The sequence below is a fragment of the Macaca thibetana genome, chromosome 9, assembly GCF_024542745.1.
Source record: "Macaca thibetana thibetana isolate TM-01 chromosome 9, ASM2454274v1, whole genome shotgun sequence".
In the NCBI taxonomy this organism is placed as follows: domain Eukaryota; kingdom Metazoa; phylum Chordata; class Mammalia; order Primates; family Cercopithecidae; genus Macaca; species Macaca thibetana.
This window is the reverse complement of record NC_065586.1, coordinates 122,218,867-122,235,546: the sequence shown is the minus strand read 5'-3', so window position 1 is coordinate 122,235,546 and position 16,680 is coordinate 122,218,867. Positions and strand designations below refer to the sequence as shown.

The following is a 16,680-nucleotide window of genomic DNA, read 5'->3' as shown; positions in this document are numbered from 1 at the left end:
CTATACTGCTGCTAGAGATATATTTTCAAGGTAGATTGGTCTTCTTGTCCACATTTTATTACTGGAAAATGTATCAGCCAAACATTCTGCAGATACTGACTGAAAGCCTTTCAGAGCCAGGAACTGGCCTCGGAAGTGAGTAAGGAAGACCCCACCAGTTAGCCCAGCTGAAAAGGCGCCTCTCTCCACTTGAATCTTTTTGTACATGAGGTTCAGTTAATCAGTTAGGTAAATACATTCCTTAAAATAATCAACCAAGAATTTTCTGGGACTGGAGGAGAGAAAGGTATGCTTTTCTATCCAACATGCATATGGCCAAGGGCTGGGTGTAAGATATGTTCGCATGTAACGACCCAAGCCCGTTGCCGCTGTAAGAGTGTGTGACCTTGAACACATTTCTTAACACTTCTGAGCCTCAATTCCTGTATCTATAAAATGGCCACATACCAACTCATAGTGTCATTATAAAGATGTAAAGAATCACCCATTATCACATGTCCTCCCACATCATAGACCATGTGGATGCTTAAGGAGCAGTGGCTAATAAATACCACTTGCAGTCCAGGACAAGAAGGGCAATTAGAAAATGAATTTGAGGTTCACTTTGCTTCTGGTCTGTAGATTATTTGCAGACAGTTGTGGCACTAATGAGTAAATATAAATGGGTTTGATTGTTCACTTGCATTATTGAATATTTCACACACCTTTACGCATGGAATAGTGTCAACTGATACACATAAAATGACTAAGGTGATTATTCTCCAGACTAGAGGCAAACAGAACGCCGATTTATACAGTTCCTCATTGTTACTTTTAGTTTTGATCCATGGCAATAAGTGGGAAATAGATTCACCCAACTCACTCCAAATTCTTTATCATTGCTTTGAAAGACAGAGATTGCTACATTCAGTATAGTTGTCCCTTGAAAGGAATATGGGCAGAAAAGGCAAAAGTCAGAGTAAGGAGAAACAGAAGTCATATAAGCATAGCAATAAGAGCTCTGAAGTCGAAACGCCTACACAGTGCTAGCTGTGTGACCCCGGCCAAGTCGCCTAACCTCTCTTTGCCTGCAGTGTCTCATGTACAAGTAAGTACCTGCCTGCCAAGATTGTTGTAAAAGTTAAATTTAAAAATACACATAAAGTGCCTTTGCTTAGGAGGAGCTCAAATGAACGTTAGTGACTGATGCTGCTTAGTGACTGATGCTATTGCTACTGTTAAAGCCAACTCTTGTTTTCTTAAAGGAAGAAGGAAAATTCTGAAGTTTAAGAGAAATGACTGTTTTACCTATGTTGGTAGAAACGTTTGAAGAATGCAACGTAAGCTGACCTACTATATCTACGCTTGCAATTGATTCTGAAAGAAGTGGGTGCAGGGCTTTACTGTCAGTGGAAGTAATTGTTTATTGGGTTTACAACTTTTCCCCTGTATCTGAAGCCCTATTTTATTTTATTTTTTTCTTAAAATTGTGTTACTGAAACTTGATAGCTCTCATACTAGGAAGGCAGTCATGACACATTAAAAACAGCCTGAGGCCAGGTACGGTGACTCATGCCTGTAAACCCAGCACTTTGGGAGGCGGAGGCAAGCGGATCACAAGGTCAAGAGATCAAGACCATCCTGGCCAACATGGTGAAACCCCATCTCTACTAAAAATACAAAAATTAGCTGGGTGTGGTGGCACATGCCTGTAGTCTCAGCTACTCAGAAGGCTGAGGCAGGAGAATCATTTGAACCGGGCGGCAGAGGTTGCAGTGAGCTGAGATCTCATGCCACTGCACTCCAGCCTGGTGACAGAACAAGACTCCATCTCAAAAAAAAAAAAAAAAAAGCCTGAAACGGTATGTAAGTCCTCATCCAAGACTTGAAAACTGTATCTGGTTATTAAAAAGGGGAGAAAACAGCCCAAAGCCTTAAGACTGAGTCTCATGCCAGCTGGAGAGCTGCGAAGGCAGGAGCCCATCAGTTTCCACCTGCTCGTACATTTCAGCCAGTTGACAAGTCAGTCCTCCTGTTCTTATAGAGGCCTCCACTGAGTCTGCAACAGTCCAAAGGGGTGAGCTCTTCGTTCATGAACAGATAGGCTCATCTGAACAGTCCCAAAAGACAATCATAACATCATGTCTCAGTGTGTCACATGATTTGACCCAAAACTCTGTGTATTTGTGACTTATAATGGAAGTGGTATATATTAAGAAGTTATTTTGCAGGAAACTTTGTTGTCCCCTACAGCTTCCAAAATGCTGTATCAACAGTTTTATTTATTATAGTTTGTGAAACTAAATGAGAAAGAGCTGGGCAAGGAAGCTCTTTTTATTCCAGGGGAAAACAAAAGTTGTTTTGATCATTTTGAAAATTTTAGTAAAGGGAGAATAACAGAAGAAAAATGGAATGTGCGTGCTCCATTGTTCTTACAGATGTACAGTTTAAATAGTTAGGATCCCAAAATACTGAAATTATATCCAAAAATAAATCTGGATTTTGTAACAAAATTGAATTGTGTGTGAAGAGAAATAGCATGGCACCATTTTCAAGTGTCTCTTTCAACATGGAGGAAAAATTATTTCAGAAAAACACGGAATTTGATTTTTGCTGCTTTTTTTTCAGACCGTCAGAACCATACACTGATGCTGCTTCCTGGGAAGGCAGTGTCGACCAGTGGTTAGGAGCAGGTGGGCTTTGGAGCCAAATAAGAGTTGGGTTTAGTCTCCAGGGCTCAGCTGTGTGGCTTTGAACAAGTCACTTAACCTCTCTGAGTGCTTCCTCTTCCTTATCAGACAGGCAGTTACGGTCCTTACCCTGCAGAGTCTCTTTCAAGATAAAGTAAGGCAGTGCATATTAAAAGTGAATGCCCCCGGCTGGGCACGGTGGCTCACCCTTCTAATCCCAGCACTTAGGGAGGCTGAGACAGGTGTCAGGAGTTCAAGACCAGCCTGGCCAACACAGCGAAACCCCATCTGTACTAAAACTACAGAAAATTAGCCAGGCGTAGTGGTGTGTGCCTGTAATCCCAGGTACTCAGGAGACTGAGGCAGGAGAATTGCTTGAGCTTGGGAGGCGGATGTCGCAGTGAGCTGTGAGCCAGAATCGTACCACTCCACTCCAGCCTGGGTGACAGAGAGAGACTCAGTCTCAAAAAAAAAACCCAAAACTTTTAAAAAAGTGAATGCCGCAAGGCCTACAACGTGCAGGCAAACAATGAACAGGGGCAGGAGGAAGGTGGCAAGATGATGAGGGCAAGGCATTGAGGGTGGTGACGGCGATGCTTGGCTTTAGTTCTCCAAGCCGAGAACCCAGACCATGAGTTATTTACCAGGCTGTGATACGTTTTACCATAAAAAAGAAGCATAAATATTTGCAAAGGCAAAGTTGAGATGTGAGAAATACCAGATGTCTTCGATTCTTCTTTTTCATTTTTCTCCTCTTATTTTATACCTCAGTATACTGGTTTCTGATCTTTTCATAAAATAGTCCAGAAAAGCCAATGATAGCAGCATAAAGACCCAGCCAGTCTAGAGTTTCTGCTGAAAACTAGAGTGAGTGTTTTCAGAGGATGCAGGGTCCGGTCTGGGTGCATACCGTTTGCCCTCCGGATCTTTTCTCTATATTTATTTAGCTCTGATTGAGGAATAGACAGTTTTCATTAAAGAATGTCATTTTAGTAACTTGGAGAATCCTGATCATGATTTTTAATTATGATCTTTATTGGATGCTATGTTTTGTTAAAGCTCTGGCCCTTAGTCTCACATATGAAAGTATTTGTAGCTGTATTTCCACATTCTAAAAAAAGAAATCCATTACCCAAATTTATGTATGGATGATTTTGTAATTTGCGGAATGATGACATGATAAAGTAAGTCTTCGGCAGAAAACTCAGTTGGATACTTTGTTTTAATACCAAATGGATCTACCAGGAGGAAGAAATCTCTGAAGCCTACATTGCCTGGCATGATTTAATTGCAAAGAGTATCTATACTGCCTGCTGGTGTTAACTGACAAACAAGAACTGTCTTGTGATACTTTGGCATGGCATGAATATGCTGTACGGAATAATTAAACCCTCAAACAATATGTAAGGTCTTCAAAGAAATAATAGGAAAAAGTTGACATGTCATCAATAAGTGTTTTCATATTCTAAGTAATTGATGCCAGTCTCTTACTTTTCGTTCCCGGTTGCCCTCATTTAAGCAGTTCTGAAATTGATAACGTGTTGTCAGCGTTGATCGGGAAGACCAGAGAACATTCAGAATTCTTGAAATAATGAAGGAATGAATGAGATTGTCCCCACCCCATATCCCCTGTGTGATCAGTGTAAGCAATTTGAAGCATATTTCTTTTATTTTTAATTGATCCAATTAGTTTTGACACATTCTATCCAGATCGGTTGCTTTTCTGTGATAATATTCAGTTTCTCATTCATTTATTTACGAAGCCCTTCTTCTATGCTAGGCATTGTGCTGGGTTTAGAGGTGTTGTTTCTGCCTCTTAGCTCAACCCAATGTGGGAGGAAGACAAGTACACAAGAAATAAGGCCGAATAGGGAAAGTCTTGTTTCAGAATCCTGGCAGAACACAAGAGAAAGGCTGTTTCACTCCTGGAGTTGGGGAGTCTCTTTCAGCTCTCCCATGCTTTAGAGTGTAACATAGCATATGTCATCTTAATGAAATCCATCTCATTCAAACTGTGTGACTAAATTAGATAAGGGTAAAGTTAAAGTCAGGTAATTTCAATATTGATCTGAAAGCAATTTGGAGGTCATGCATGTTTTGATTCAATACTCAAATCATCTCAGAAATGCAAGAAATTTTATCAGGAAGAACTTTACCTGCATAGTAATATTTTCATGCAAATGCTAAATAACCATTGTCAGCCAGTATATCCGAAGATTTTGAAATCAGAAAATACAGTATTCAGCCAAAAAGGATGGGAGTCTACTTGTCCTCTCTAAATGAGGGTGGACACCGTATATCTCCAAACTGTAGATGCATGGGGTCATCTGCTCCCATAACATGTCCAAGGAAGAGAACAGCTCTCAGCACTGAGCATGGCCGGATTAGGACATTCTTGCACTGCTATGAAGAAATACCTGAGACTTGGTAATTTATAAAGAGAAAAGGTTTCATTGGCTCATGGTTCTGCAGGCTTTTCAGGAAGCATAGCATCGTTATCTGCTTAGCTTTTGCGGAAGCCTCAGGAAGCTTGCAATCATGGTGAAAGGTACAGTGGAAGCATGTACCTCAACTGAGGAAAGCAGGAGAAACTGAGAGGAAGGGGTGGGAGGAAGAGGTGCCACATGCTTTTAAATGACCCAATCTTGCAAGAACTCATTCTCACAAAGATAGCACCAAGCCATAAAGGATCCGCCCCCACAATCCAAACACCTCCTACCAGACCCCACCTCTAGCACTGGGGATTACAGTTCAGTGTGAGATTTGAGCGGGGACAAGTATCCAAACTATATCCATGGCTAAGACTGAACTCATGTCTCTTCTCTCATTTATGAGTCACCCATCTCTGTTGACATCACCGAAGAGTCCTCAGTCTGTCACGCAGTTCCTGATTCTGGGCCCCTCTGAATTTCCCATCCTGTCGTGTCCTGGCCTGGTGCTCTGTATGGACGCTCACACCAGCCTCTTTGCCAACCTTCCTGCAGCCTGTTTTTTTCTCTTTCCCCTCCAAGTCTCATCCGTGTGGCTGTCACTGCCTGTGGCTCTGAAGCTCATGTCTGCTGAAGTCCCTTCCGTGTTTGGTGGCTCCGCATGGCACAGGATAAAGTCAGCAGCATTGGGCAGCATGTAGGTTCTGTCCCCAACCTGCCTGTCTCAGCAGCAGCGGGTCTCCCTGCCTCAGGCCCTGCACCCTGACCACGTGGCATCCACGTCATTTCGCCTCCCCTCTGCGCGTTGCCCGCTAGCATGCTGTTTCTGCACCCCCATGCCTTTGAGGATGCAGTCCCCTCTCGCTGGAATGCTCTCCTCCCCATTTCCCATTCCTCTCTTCACCTTCCCCCGACCAGCCCAGCTCACTCTTCCCCATCTTTCCTGGCTCCTTTGGGCACCCCCTCCACAGGCTGACTTCTGGGTTGGAAGTCTTTCCTGGGGCTCCTGTGGTGCTTTGGGTATGTCTGTGTCGTGGAGCCCTGACTACGCTGGGTCTGTGTCCTTCACCAGTGGGGCCTCCCGGAGCATCTTATTCCCATTGTGCAGCATGCTAGATATTGTTTAAATGAGAGAATATTTAGGTGTCACATGTCATCCCACAACAAATGGCAAATAGCAAAATCAACTCCTGGCACAGTTAAAATGCATTTTATTTCCTGGTATTGCGAGAAACAGAGTACCTTGTTAGATCAGCTAATCTAATAAGCAGAAAAAAAGAATGTTCTCATGAAATTCTGCATTCACCTTCTGTTTTCATTTGCTGACATAAGAGAGTCCATCTAATTGGATTTTCTCTTTGGGGAAATCTGCAGGCTCCAAGGCCATTGCTGTCACATTTCCAATACTGCCATTGTCCATCCACCCCCGCTTAGTTCTCTCCAGGGGCCTTTGACTCCTGGCCCCTTTTAAATTAGACACACATCTTAGAAAACCTCCATCCAGCGCCTTCTCGGTTTGATTCACACTCCCTGGCAAGTCATGGTGCTGGAGAAAGATGTGGGACGTGTATCACCCAGGAAGGAGCGGAGAGCCTGAAGCAAAAGGGGCAGTGCCTGCCTCATGCTTCTCAAATTCACTTATTCATTCATGTATTCATCTGCTCAACACATATGTATTCAGCACTTAGCACAGCATCTGCAACAAACACTCCGTCAATATTGCTTGACTAACCTGTAAGGTCTGCTAGTGCCACACAGCAGTTAAGAGCACAAGTTCTAAAGCAAAACCACCTGGACACTGTCGTGGATGGCATGACCTTGGGCAGGTCACTTGACCCTGCTGTGTCTTGGTTTCCTCTTTTAAATAGGGATAAAAAAATAGTATCCATGGGCCAGATAATATATGGATTAAATGAGATATCAGGGGCTCAGCACAGCACCTGGCCCAGTGTGAGTGTTTAGCAGCTATTAATGCTTCCAGCCAGGAGGAGGTGCACGCTCTCTGCAGGGCTGGAAGTGAGGGACACAGTGATGACCAAGGAGGCCTCCTGTGGCTCACATTCTTGAAGGCAGAGATAAACAAGTAAGGAGATGCATAAACAAAATAGGAATACCAGACAGAAAACCAAAGGAGGACTGCGATGGGGGCTAATAGTGGTGATGGGGCCACTTTAGATAAGAGATCAGGAAAGGACCCTCTGGGGAGACAACACTGAAACCAAGAGCAGAAGGGTAAAAGGAGCTGGCCACATGAAAAGCCATGTAAAGAATGTTCCAGACACAGGGCACAGCAGGTGCCATGGCCCTCAGAGGGAGAGGGTCTGGAATATTCTAGAACCAACCAGAGACCAGTGTTGGCTAGAGTAGCATGAGCTAGAGGGAAAAAATTGAGTGTGGTGGGAGGGTAGGCTGCATGAGGTTGCACCTCAGAGGCCATGGGGAGGTGTTGGGATTTCATCCCAGGGCCAGCGGGAAGACACTACAGAGCTTTAGCAGGGAGGGCAGCATGATCTCCAAGCAGGACCTGAGGAAGTCAGAGCAGGCAGCAGGGGCACACAAAGCCCTGCAGGGTGGGTTCATTCCCAAGGGTGTGGAGCGCATGACACGTGGAGTCCTGGCCGCGGAAGCAGATTCCTGGAAGGGACAGCTGGGAAGGTGTTCGGATATCAGGTCACATTGCTTCCCTCCATCTCTCATTCAAACCCTGCATAGGAAACCAAGGAAGCTGCCTGCTTTTCCCAGCTCATAGCGCTGGGGCTGCTCCACAGAAAGCCCATCATCAGTTTGGGGCTTGTTTTTGGAGGGGGGTAGTTGGTGTTTATTTAGGTATTTAGCTATTTAAATGGACGCATCATTGCATGTTGTTGTTAGGCACACCGTGTTGTTTTGAAGGGGATGGTTGAATCTAGCTAATAAACTAATGTATTACCTCCCAGTTACCATTTGTGTGGTGAGCGCACGTAACATCCACTGTCTACATTTTGCGAGACTCTGTTGTACACTGAGCATGAACTCTTGCCGGCTTTCCTCCTGTTCCTGTCTTTCCCTTCCCCTTCCCCTTTCTTGCCTTCGAAATATCTTGAGAAGATATAATATACACAAGTGGTATGACTGCATCTTATCCATAAATCAAGATTTCTTTTCCAGACTGTATAAGAAAAACTCAAAAAGAAGCATATCATTTAGTGCCTCAGCAGCAGTGGGACATGGTCAGGGCTGTGAGCAGAAGCCCCTGTTCCACTCTCTTTCGACAAGAGAAAACATAACACAGGGCTTAAGAACTCTCCAGAGCTCCAAGCATGACGGTGGTGGTATTTCTGCTTAGCTCCGATGATACTTGGATGACGATGAGGAGCAGTGGGTAGTTTTAGGGCTTTGTATTGCTATTCTGAGTCACATTTCAAAACCTTCTAATTAATTTTACTGCTGTTTAACCCTAAAATTACTCTGTCCTCCAGTTGCTGAGAGTTGTCTATCGAAAGCTCGTTTTCTCTAATTCCCAGCTTTCCTGATGGATTTTCCATCTTCCTCATATGTAAAATGACTGTTCTCCTTGGCCATCTGTCCAAACCAGCTTTCAGTTAAGCCTGGTCAGAAGCCTTCGAATGATGTATCTTTGTTCTACAAATGTCTGCACCCATCACTCCCCTTACTATTAGGTATTTATATACCTTGTTCATTCAAATAAGATTTCAACATTGTTAAGACCTGAATTGCTAAAATATTAATAAAATATGTGATAAATAGAAGTAAAAATACATAGTAAATAATATAAGCAATAATTAATATAACTTAATCTACATTAAATTCTTCCTTTCCTTTCTCTGTAATCTTGAAGCTGGTCAAGTGTGCACCTTTTTTAAGACTATAGACTATTGAGGCCACTCTGGGTTCTTGCTCAACAGAGAATAGGCTATGTGCATCCTTAGCTGCATCCTCCGTGCTCTGTGCATCCCCCCTGTGTATCCCCCCTCCATGCTCTGTGCCTCCCCCCATGCTCTGTGCCTCCCCCCATGCTCTGTGCCTCCCCCCATGCTCTGTGCCTCCCCCCATGCTCTGTGCATCCCCCCAATGCTCTGTGCATCCCCCCAATGCTCTGTGCATCCCCCCGTGCTCTGTGCCTCCCCCTGTGCTCTGTGCATCCCCCCTCCATGCTCTGTACATCCTCCCATGCTCTGTGCGTCCCCCCTCCATGCTCTGTGCCTCCCCCCATGATCTGTGCATCCCCACATGCTCTGTGCCTCCCCCGATGCTCCGTGCATCCCCCCTCCATGCTGTGTGCATCCTCCAGTGCTCTGTGCCTCCTCCGTGCTCTGTGCATCCCCCCTCCATGCTCTGTGTCTCCCCCCATGCTCTGTGCATCCCCCCTCCATGCCCTGTGCCTCGCCCCATGCTCTGTGCATCCCTCCTCCATGCTCTGTGCCTCCCCCCTCCATGCTCTGTGCCTCCCCCCGTGCTGCATGCATCCTCCCGTGCTGTGTGTATTTCCCCGTGCTCTGCACATTGTCCCATGTTGTGTGTATCCCTCTGTGCTCTGCATCCTTCTGCCTGTTCCTCTGCAGCTTCGCCCATGTCCCCTCTCCGCCCCATCCCTCCAGTTATTCCCCTCAAGTCCCATCTCTGGATTTCACGTCCTGCCTCTCTGCTTCCCTTTGGAACTGTGCTGTGGAAGATTGGTTCACCTTGCCTGTCCCCTTGACCTGGGCTCACCTGCTGCAGCTCCATTGTCAAGGTCGCCAGACTCCTCCACCCTCCTGGAGCTCTCTACCTGTGACCAAGGACCACCCCTTCTTCACACTCCTCTCTTCAGGGCTCTGTCACCTTCCCACTGCCTTGCCTGCTCTCCCTCCCCTCTTCCTCTCCTTTGCTCCTGACCGTGTGACAGGGCTGGGGTGCCCTGTGAATAAGCCTGCCCAGGCAGCCCCTCTGGCAGCTCAGAGGAGGTGAGCTTAGAAGACAGGGGTTTGAGAGCCCAACGCTGCCAAGTAAAGCAACTTTCTCTGGCATGACATGTGCACTGCTGAGGGGAGTGAGGGGCAGCACTCGGGAGGCCCACGTGCCTTTGCCAGTGAGTGTGAGGGCCCGTCTGTGTTTTATGTTTTCCGCATACTCTCTCAAACACTCGCTGTTAAGTAGACTGCAGCAGAGACCTGCCATCAGGGTCTAACTGATTTAAGCCAGGCGTATCCTCAATATATTGCAATCCATGTAAAACAAGGAGCTGCCTCTCAGTTTTGAACTTGACTGGGAGGGGGTCTAAGGAACTCTGACTGTGTAACGAAAGTGCTTCTCATCTCTGACATTTGCATCATTCCCACTTCTTTTCCTTCCCTGCCATACTGATCAGGACTCTGGTTGCAAAACGCAGCTCCAGCCAGCGGAGGCAGAAGAGAGGGACTTAGGAGGAGGAGGAGAGGAGGAGCAGGCCCCGGGGCAGCAGATCCATCTCCCTCTCCCTGCCTTTTGTCCCTGCCTGAGGGTGACAGCTTTGTTCTCTCTGACCAGCATTCTCCTGAAGTAAGGGACCAGGGTGGAGGTGGTGGCCACATCCTCAGAGCCTTGAGAACAAAGAAAGACCTCCTCCCCGGACATCCCAGCTCAACGTGCTGTAGGGAAGCTTTGTGATGGGCTTAGCTTGGGTCACGTGTTCATCTCCGGATCAGGTGTGGAGGAACCACCCCCACAACCCCCACACAGAACCAAATGGTGTGAAGAGTGTTCTCTGAAGACAGGAGAGGGCAGGCAGCACCTTCACCATCCCCAAAGTTCAGTATTTAAAGCAACTCTTGACTCCCTGTTGTCCAGACACAGAAAACCCAGATTCTGTTTAGAGCCTTTCTGTGTCTTCCACCAGCGCAGCTCCCCAGACTCCAGGCCTTTCAGATCCTGACCTTGACATTATCTGCCTGGAGTTCCCCTCTCCTTCCACCCACTCCTGGGCCCGGCCGACTCCTGCTCCATCGTTAGGGCGGGGTAGTTGTCCGCTCCCTCTGCAAAGCCTTCCCCGCAGGAGGCTCCACCCACAGCTCATCCATGCACCCGGAAGTGTTACTGCTGGAAGATGTCCAAGTTCTTGGTGTTTTGAACAAAGAATTGGACAAAATGCACAAACAAAACAAGGAAAGAATGAAGCAAACAAAAGCAGAGATTTATTGAAAATGAAATTACGCTCCACAGGGTGTGAGGGGGCCCAAGCATAGGTGCTCAAGAGCCCCGTTACAGAATTTTCTGGGGTTTAAATACCCTCTAGAGGTTTCCATTGGTTACTTGGTGTACACCCTATGTAAATGAAGGGGATGAGGTAAAGTTACAAAGTCATTTAATTGCTGTACTCCCTATGTAAATGGAGAGGATATTTCCTGTCATAGCTGAAGTGTTTCCATTTGACTTAGTTCTAGAAAGTCAGCATGAATCGACCTCATGTTCCCTGTCTCCAGACCCTGTTCTCCTGCCTCAGAAGGACTCTGTTTCTGTTCTGTGATCTCTCCCTTCACACTGGATTCTGTGTCACCCATCACCCTACCAGCTCGTGGTGTCATCAAGAGTGGGGCTGTTCCTAGTTGTCTTTGTAGCCCAGCAGCTAGCACCTGGCAGCGGTTACACAAGAAATACTTCCTGTGGTTGCGTTGAGTGGGATAAAATAGTGCGTGTTATGTAAGACACTGGAAAATAATTTAAAACCTAAGTAACCCATGCTCTGCAATCTTTAATGAAGTTCTGGTAGACTGCATACAGTTTTATTAATAGTTAGAATAAACAGGCGGTTTCCTCCTCCTTTCAATTTATCTTAGAAATTCAATATTTCAGGGTGTGCAGAATCATTTTTCCTCACCTCATACATACATCGCTGCTTTTAACATTTCATTGCTGTTCTAATCTCTTCTGTGACATTTCAATATTGTCAGCCGGTTCTCTCACCTGCGGGGGAGCCAGCAGGGGCACTGCAGTGGATCAGAATGATTTTCCCAGTGGGAGGCTCAACCATTGATTCCAGTTGACGGAGGCTGTGACTTCCAGGCGGGAGGTTTTCCCAAATTAGATATCTGCCTGTACTATTTATGGAAGAGTATATGTGTGTACACACATGTGTGCATTTGCAAGTGTGTGCACCCAGGTGTGTGCATGAAGGAATGAAGTGGGAGGAAGGGAGAGAGGGAGGGTTGCACATTGAGTGTGTGGGCTATTGTTCCAAGGACGCATTATCTGACTCTGTTGTCTGAGTCTCCTCTGAATTCTCCCTGGAGAACCTAAACTGGTAAGGCCCTAATGGGAGCCTCCTTGGATTATCTGTTTAAAAAAAAAAAAAAAAAAAAAATGGAGGTCAAAATCTTGCTACCCTGTAGCCAAGACATTCACAGCAATGTATCAATGTGATTGTGCACTCATCTTTCTGTGGTGTTTTTATTTTTCCACAGAGGTCTCATTGCCAGCAGTTTCACGGAAACCCACTATCTGCAAGATGGTACTGATGTCTCCCTCGCTCGAAATTACACGGTAATTCTGGCACATTGGGATCACCATAATCTTACACCATTGGATCTGTGCTTAAACTTTGTAGCCATTTTGTTCGGAGCAAACTCACATGCCCAGATTCTTAGCTTAGGCCCCAAGAAGTGCTGGTGTGTCCCTTAGTGGTAGGCATTCCATTGTAACTCCAAAACACCAGCCTTGGCCAGGTATGTGCGCAGACAGCCCTTGAGGGAATGGTTTTATGGCGGGGCTGACCTTGAAACCACCTTCCAAGGACTATGGATGCTCATTTGAGCAAATCCTTTTTAGAAAACCTAGCCAGTTAGAGATGGCTTGGAAGGCAGCCATGCCTGGACTGAACTTGGCTACATTAAATTCTGAGGCACCTTAAAGAACTTTAAAAGAAAACTGATTCTGCTTAACCTATTCTGAATGTATCCACAATGTGGATACGATTCTATACTGTGGGTGTTACTGTAACATGACATTTATCACCTCTTAGGCAGTGTTCCTGGTATTTGAACTTTTAGCTGTGTCCTGGACAAAATGCTCACTTTATTTGTTGCTTTAACAGATGTTTACTGTGTACTCGCTGTGATCTGTCCCACATGTGAATATGGGGTTTCAGAGAGAATAGGGCAGAGTCACTGCCCTCTGGGAAGGAGGAAAGTTACTTGTTTTAAAGAGCTGTGGGTATTTATTTGAAAAAGGATGAGCTAGAGGCAGGCTTTACCCTTATCCCTTATCATTGAAGCTTGTCAAATAGCCATTACTGTCTGCAGTGATTCCTCCCTTCTCTGCGTGACGCCAACACTTTTCTTTATCACTTGTTTGACACTTGGCACTTACAAGCTGATACCTGCAGCCTTCCAGGAACTTGGTGGAATGAGCTGCTATAGCTCTCCCAGCCCAAAGAAAACACGTGGAAACCCTGGATAAAATATAAACATTTAAGAATTTTTGCTAATGCCTGGTCAAGCTCAAAAGAAAGTCAGCAAATCCCCAAGAGGCAGAAACAAAGAGGGGATGTTGTTCCTGAGCCCTGGCTGGTGAGTTGGGGCTCACCGAAGGGCTATTCAAAGACCCAAAGGGCTATTCAAGACCCAGCAAGAGGGCCTGGTGCTTGGGTTTGGGAAAAGAGAAGTAACCGCCTACAACTGAGAGTCCCACAAAAGCCAGATCCCCAGAAGAGCTGCTTTCCTCTGTGAAAAAGAGACAAAAAGAACTCTTCCAATCCAGGGATGGGGGCTGGGAGGAAGAATTGTTTGCCAGGTGTCTTGGATTGAAAAAAGATTTCATAAAAAATGAAGACATTGAAACCCCAGTTAGTCTCATGTGTGGATGTTGGGAATAGTCTGGGCCTGTGTCCAAATTTTTAATACCAGCGTAGGAATGGAATTCCCAGTCAAGATATTGACCTCAAAACTGGTCCCACATCAATGAAACTCCCATGGGCCCAGGCCTAAGCCAACCCAAAATAGTTCTGTAGGAATATTTCTATAACCCAGATAACATGAGATACCCTCATGGAAGAAAAAGTAATAAAAATATTAAAGATGAGCTCCAAATCAAAATTATAAGCCACACAATGCAAAAAGACATTGTACACAAGCATCAGTAGACAAGAGAAACAAGAATTAGGACCTCTGAGAACATAAGAGATAATAGAAAAATCAAAGAAGAAAAATTAAAAGAATAGAATGGGTCTAATAGAAATTCCACAATGAAAACACATAAAATTTTAAAACACACACAGGAAGCAAGCCGTGTTTAATCAGAATGTGATGAGCCTGTCCCTGAATTGAGGAAAGACATGAGTCTTGAGAAAAATCCACCAAGTCAAGCAGGAGGAATAACTAAACTAAACACACTCCAAGACAGCTTATGATGAATATGCAGAACACCAAAGATGAACTCTTGAAACCACTTGAGGCAAAAGAGAGATTTGTACAAAATAATGACAACTAAACCAACAACAAACTTTTCATTAGTAACTATGCAATTAAAACTTGAGAATTAAGGGAAAATTATTGTCAGTCTCAATCCTATATTCATTAATTATTTTATAAGAATAAAAATGAAATAGACATGTTCATACAAAGATGAGAGAATTTACTACCCTCAGATTCCAACGAAGGTATATACCAAAGGATAACTAACAAAGAATAGCTCAGTAGGAAGGAAATTGATCAGCAGCAGCAAGGACAGGAAGTCAGAGGCACTACTAAGCAAAATAATGCATGTGAATAAATTTAAATAAGCTTCTTAAAATGACTGTTACAACAGTGACCAAATTTGGGTGGTTTAAAACCAGATGAGCTAATAGATTTAAAATGGTTTAAGAATTTGTATTGTGCTAGAGAATAATAGACATGCTGATTAACTTTAGATTTTGATAAGAGCGTGTCCTGCAATTTTAAGTATAACTATTTAAAGAATAGAAAATCATGAAATAGTAAGATAAAAATGAGTCAACATATTAATCTCATTATATGTAAATAGATGGAATCTCTTTGTGAAAATGAAAACAGATAATCTGCATAGAATTTAAAATAAAATCCAGCTGCATCATTTTTACAAGATTCACACCCAAAATATAAAATGGCTGTGAAAACAAAGAAAAGGAATGGAAAAAGATATTGTAGACAAATCTTAATCCAAAAAAAAAAAAAAAGCTGCTGTAGTGGTAACATCAGAGAAGCTAGACCTTAAGGCAAAAATGACATGAATAGGGATAATAGGGTAATTCTGTAATGATAAAAGGAGCAATTTAGAAGGGTAGTAAAAGAATTTTGAAACTGTATATGTTAGCAAAATTGTCTCAAAATATATAAAACAATAAATGACAGAATCCAGGTATAACATTTAATCTAATTATATAGATTCATCTAGAACTAAGCTTTAGCCCAGCTCCTAAGGAAAGGATTTCTTAAAATCTGAAACAAAACAAAAAACCATTAAAGATTAGACATTATTGACTAAAGCTTTTTTGGTTCCTAGAAGGTTACCAAAAAAACTTTCAATACAGACAACATGTTGCAATTTTTCCTCAAAAGAAAAGTCTCTAGATGTAAAGTTGATAAGCTTAATTTACAAAGCAAGTCACTGAAAATGTCTGGACACATTCACAGAGTGGGAGATTTAAATATACCTCTCTCAGAAATGAAGATTTTTTAAATGAGCAGAAATTAATGAAAAGAAAGACCCCCCCCAAAAAAAAAACTCAAGAGAGAAGATAAATTAAACCAAAAGCTGGTGCTTTGAAAATATTCATAAAATGGACAAAACATTTACCAAATTAATCAAGAAAGAAAGAATTCCTAAGTAAATAATATTAAGAATGCAAAGAGGGATATAAGTATTGTTATTCAGAGATTTTTTAAATCACAAGAATGTTGTGAACAATACTAACCATTTTCTTAAAAATGTAAAATTGTTAACACTGGTTCAAGGCGAAAGAAGAAAATTTAAATATAACTATATGAAGAAATTAAATTTTTAATAGTATTTTTAATATTTACTTACAAAAATAAGATCAGACTCAAATGATTTAACCAGTGAGTTTTAGCTAACATATAAGAGACAAATAGTTCCTGAGAAAAAAAGAATAATTTCTTTAAAGGAGGGGGTGGAAGGAGCTACTAAAACAAGAAAAAGGGCATGCACAGAATGAATCCTACAGACTAGTTTCAATTATGGACATAGTTGCAAAAATCCTAAGTAAACTTTACAAACCCTATCCAGTACATATTTTTAAAATACTTTCTGACCAAATTATACTTAACTGAAGAATGCAAGGATAGTTCAATATTAGTATATCTACTAAGGTAATTCAATCCATTAATATCTTCAGATTAAAAGTATTATAACTGATAGTATTTCTTCTATGATAACCTATACTGTTTCTTATAGAGACTATAATAGCTTTTGTGAGTGGGGAATGCTATCTATCCCTTTCCTACCCCCATAGAGCCTCACATAGCATCTTGCATATACTAGATTTTTAATAAAATTATCCATCTAGCATTGCATTGTCTTAGGTGATGCCATGTAAAATTGATTTCTTCATCTATTCACTCAGCAAACATTTATTCAGCACCTCCTGTTTGCAG

At 43.3% G+C, this 16,680-nt stretch overlaps 1 protein-coding gene across 1 annotated transcript in view; it reads left to right on the top strand.

Moving 5' to 3' along the window:
• Positions 1–16,680, top strand: part of ADAM12 (ADAM metallopeptidase domain 12) — a 377,462-nt gene that overhangs the window by 221,237 nt on the left and 139,545 nt on the right. Inside the window, exon 4 of the mRNA XM_050803714.1 lies at positions 12,514–12,592. Within this exon, the coding sequence (XP_050659671.1) occupies positions 12,514–12,592 (79 nt within the window). The remainder of the gene's footprint in view (positions 1–12,513; positions 12,593–16,680) is intronic.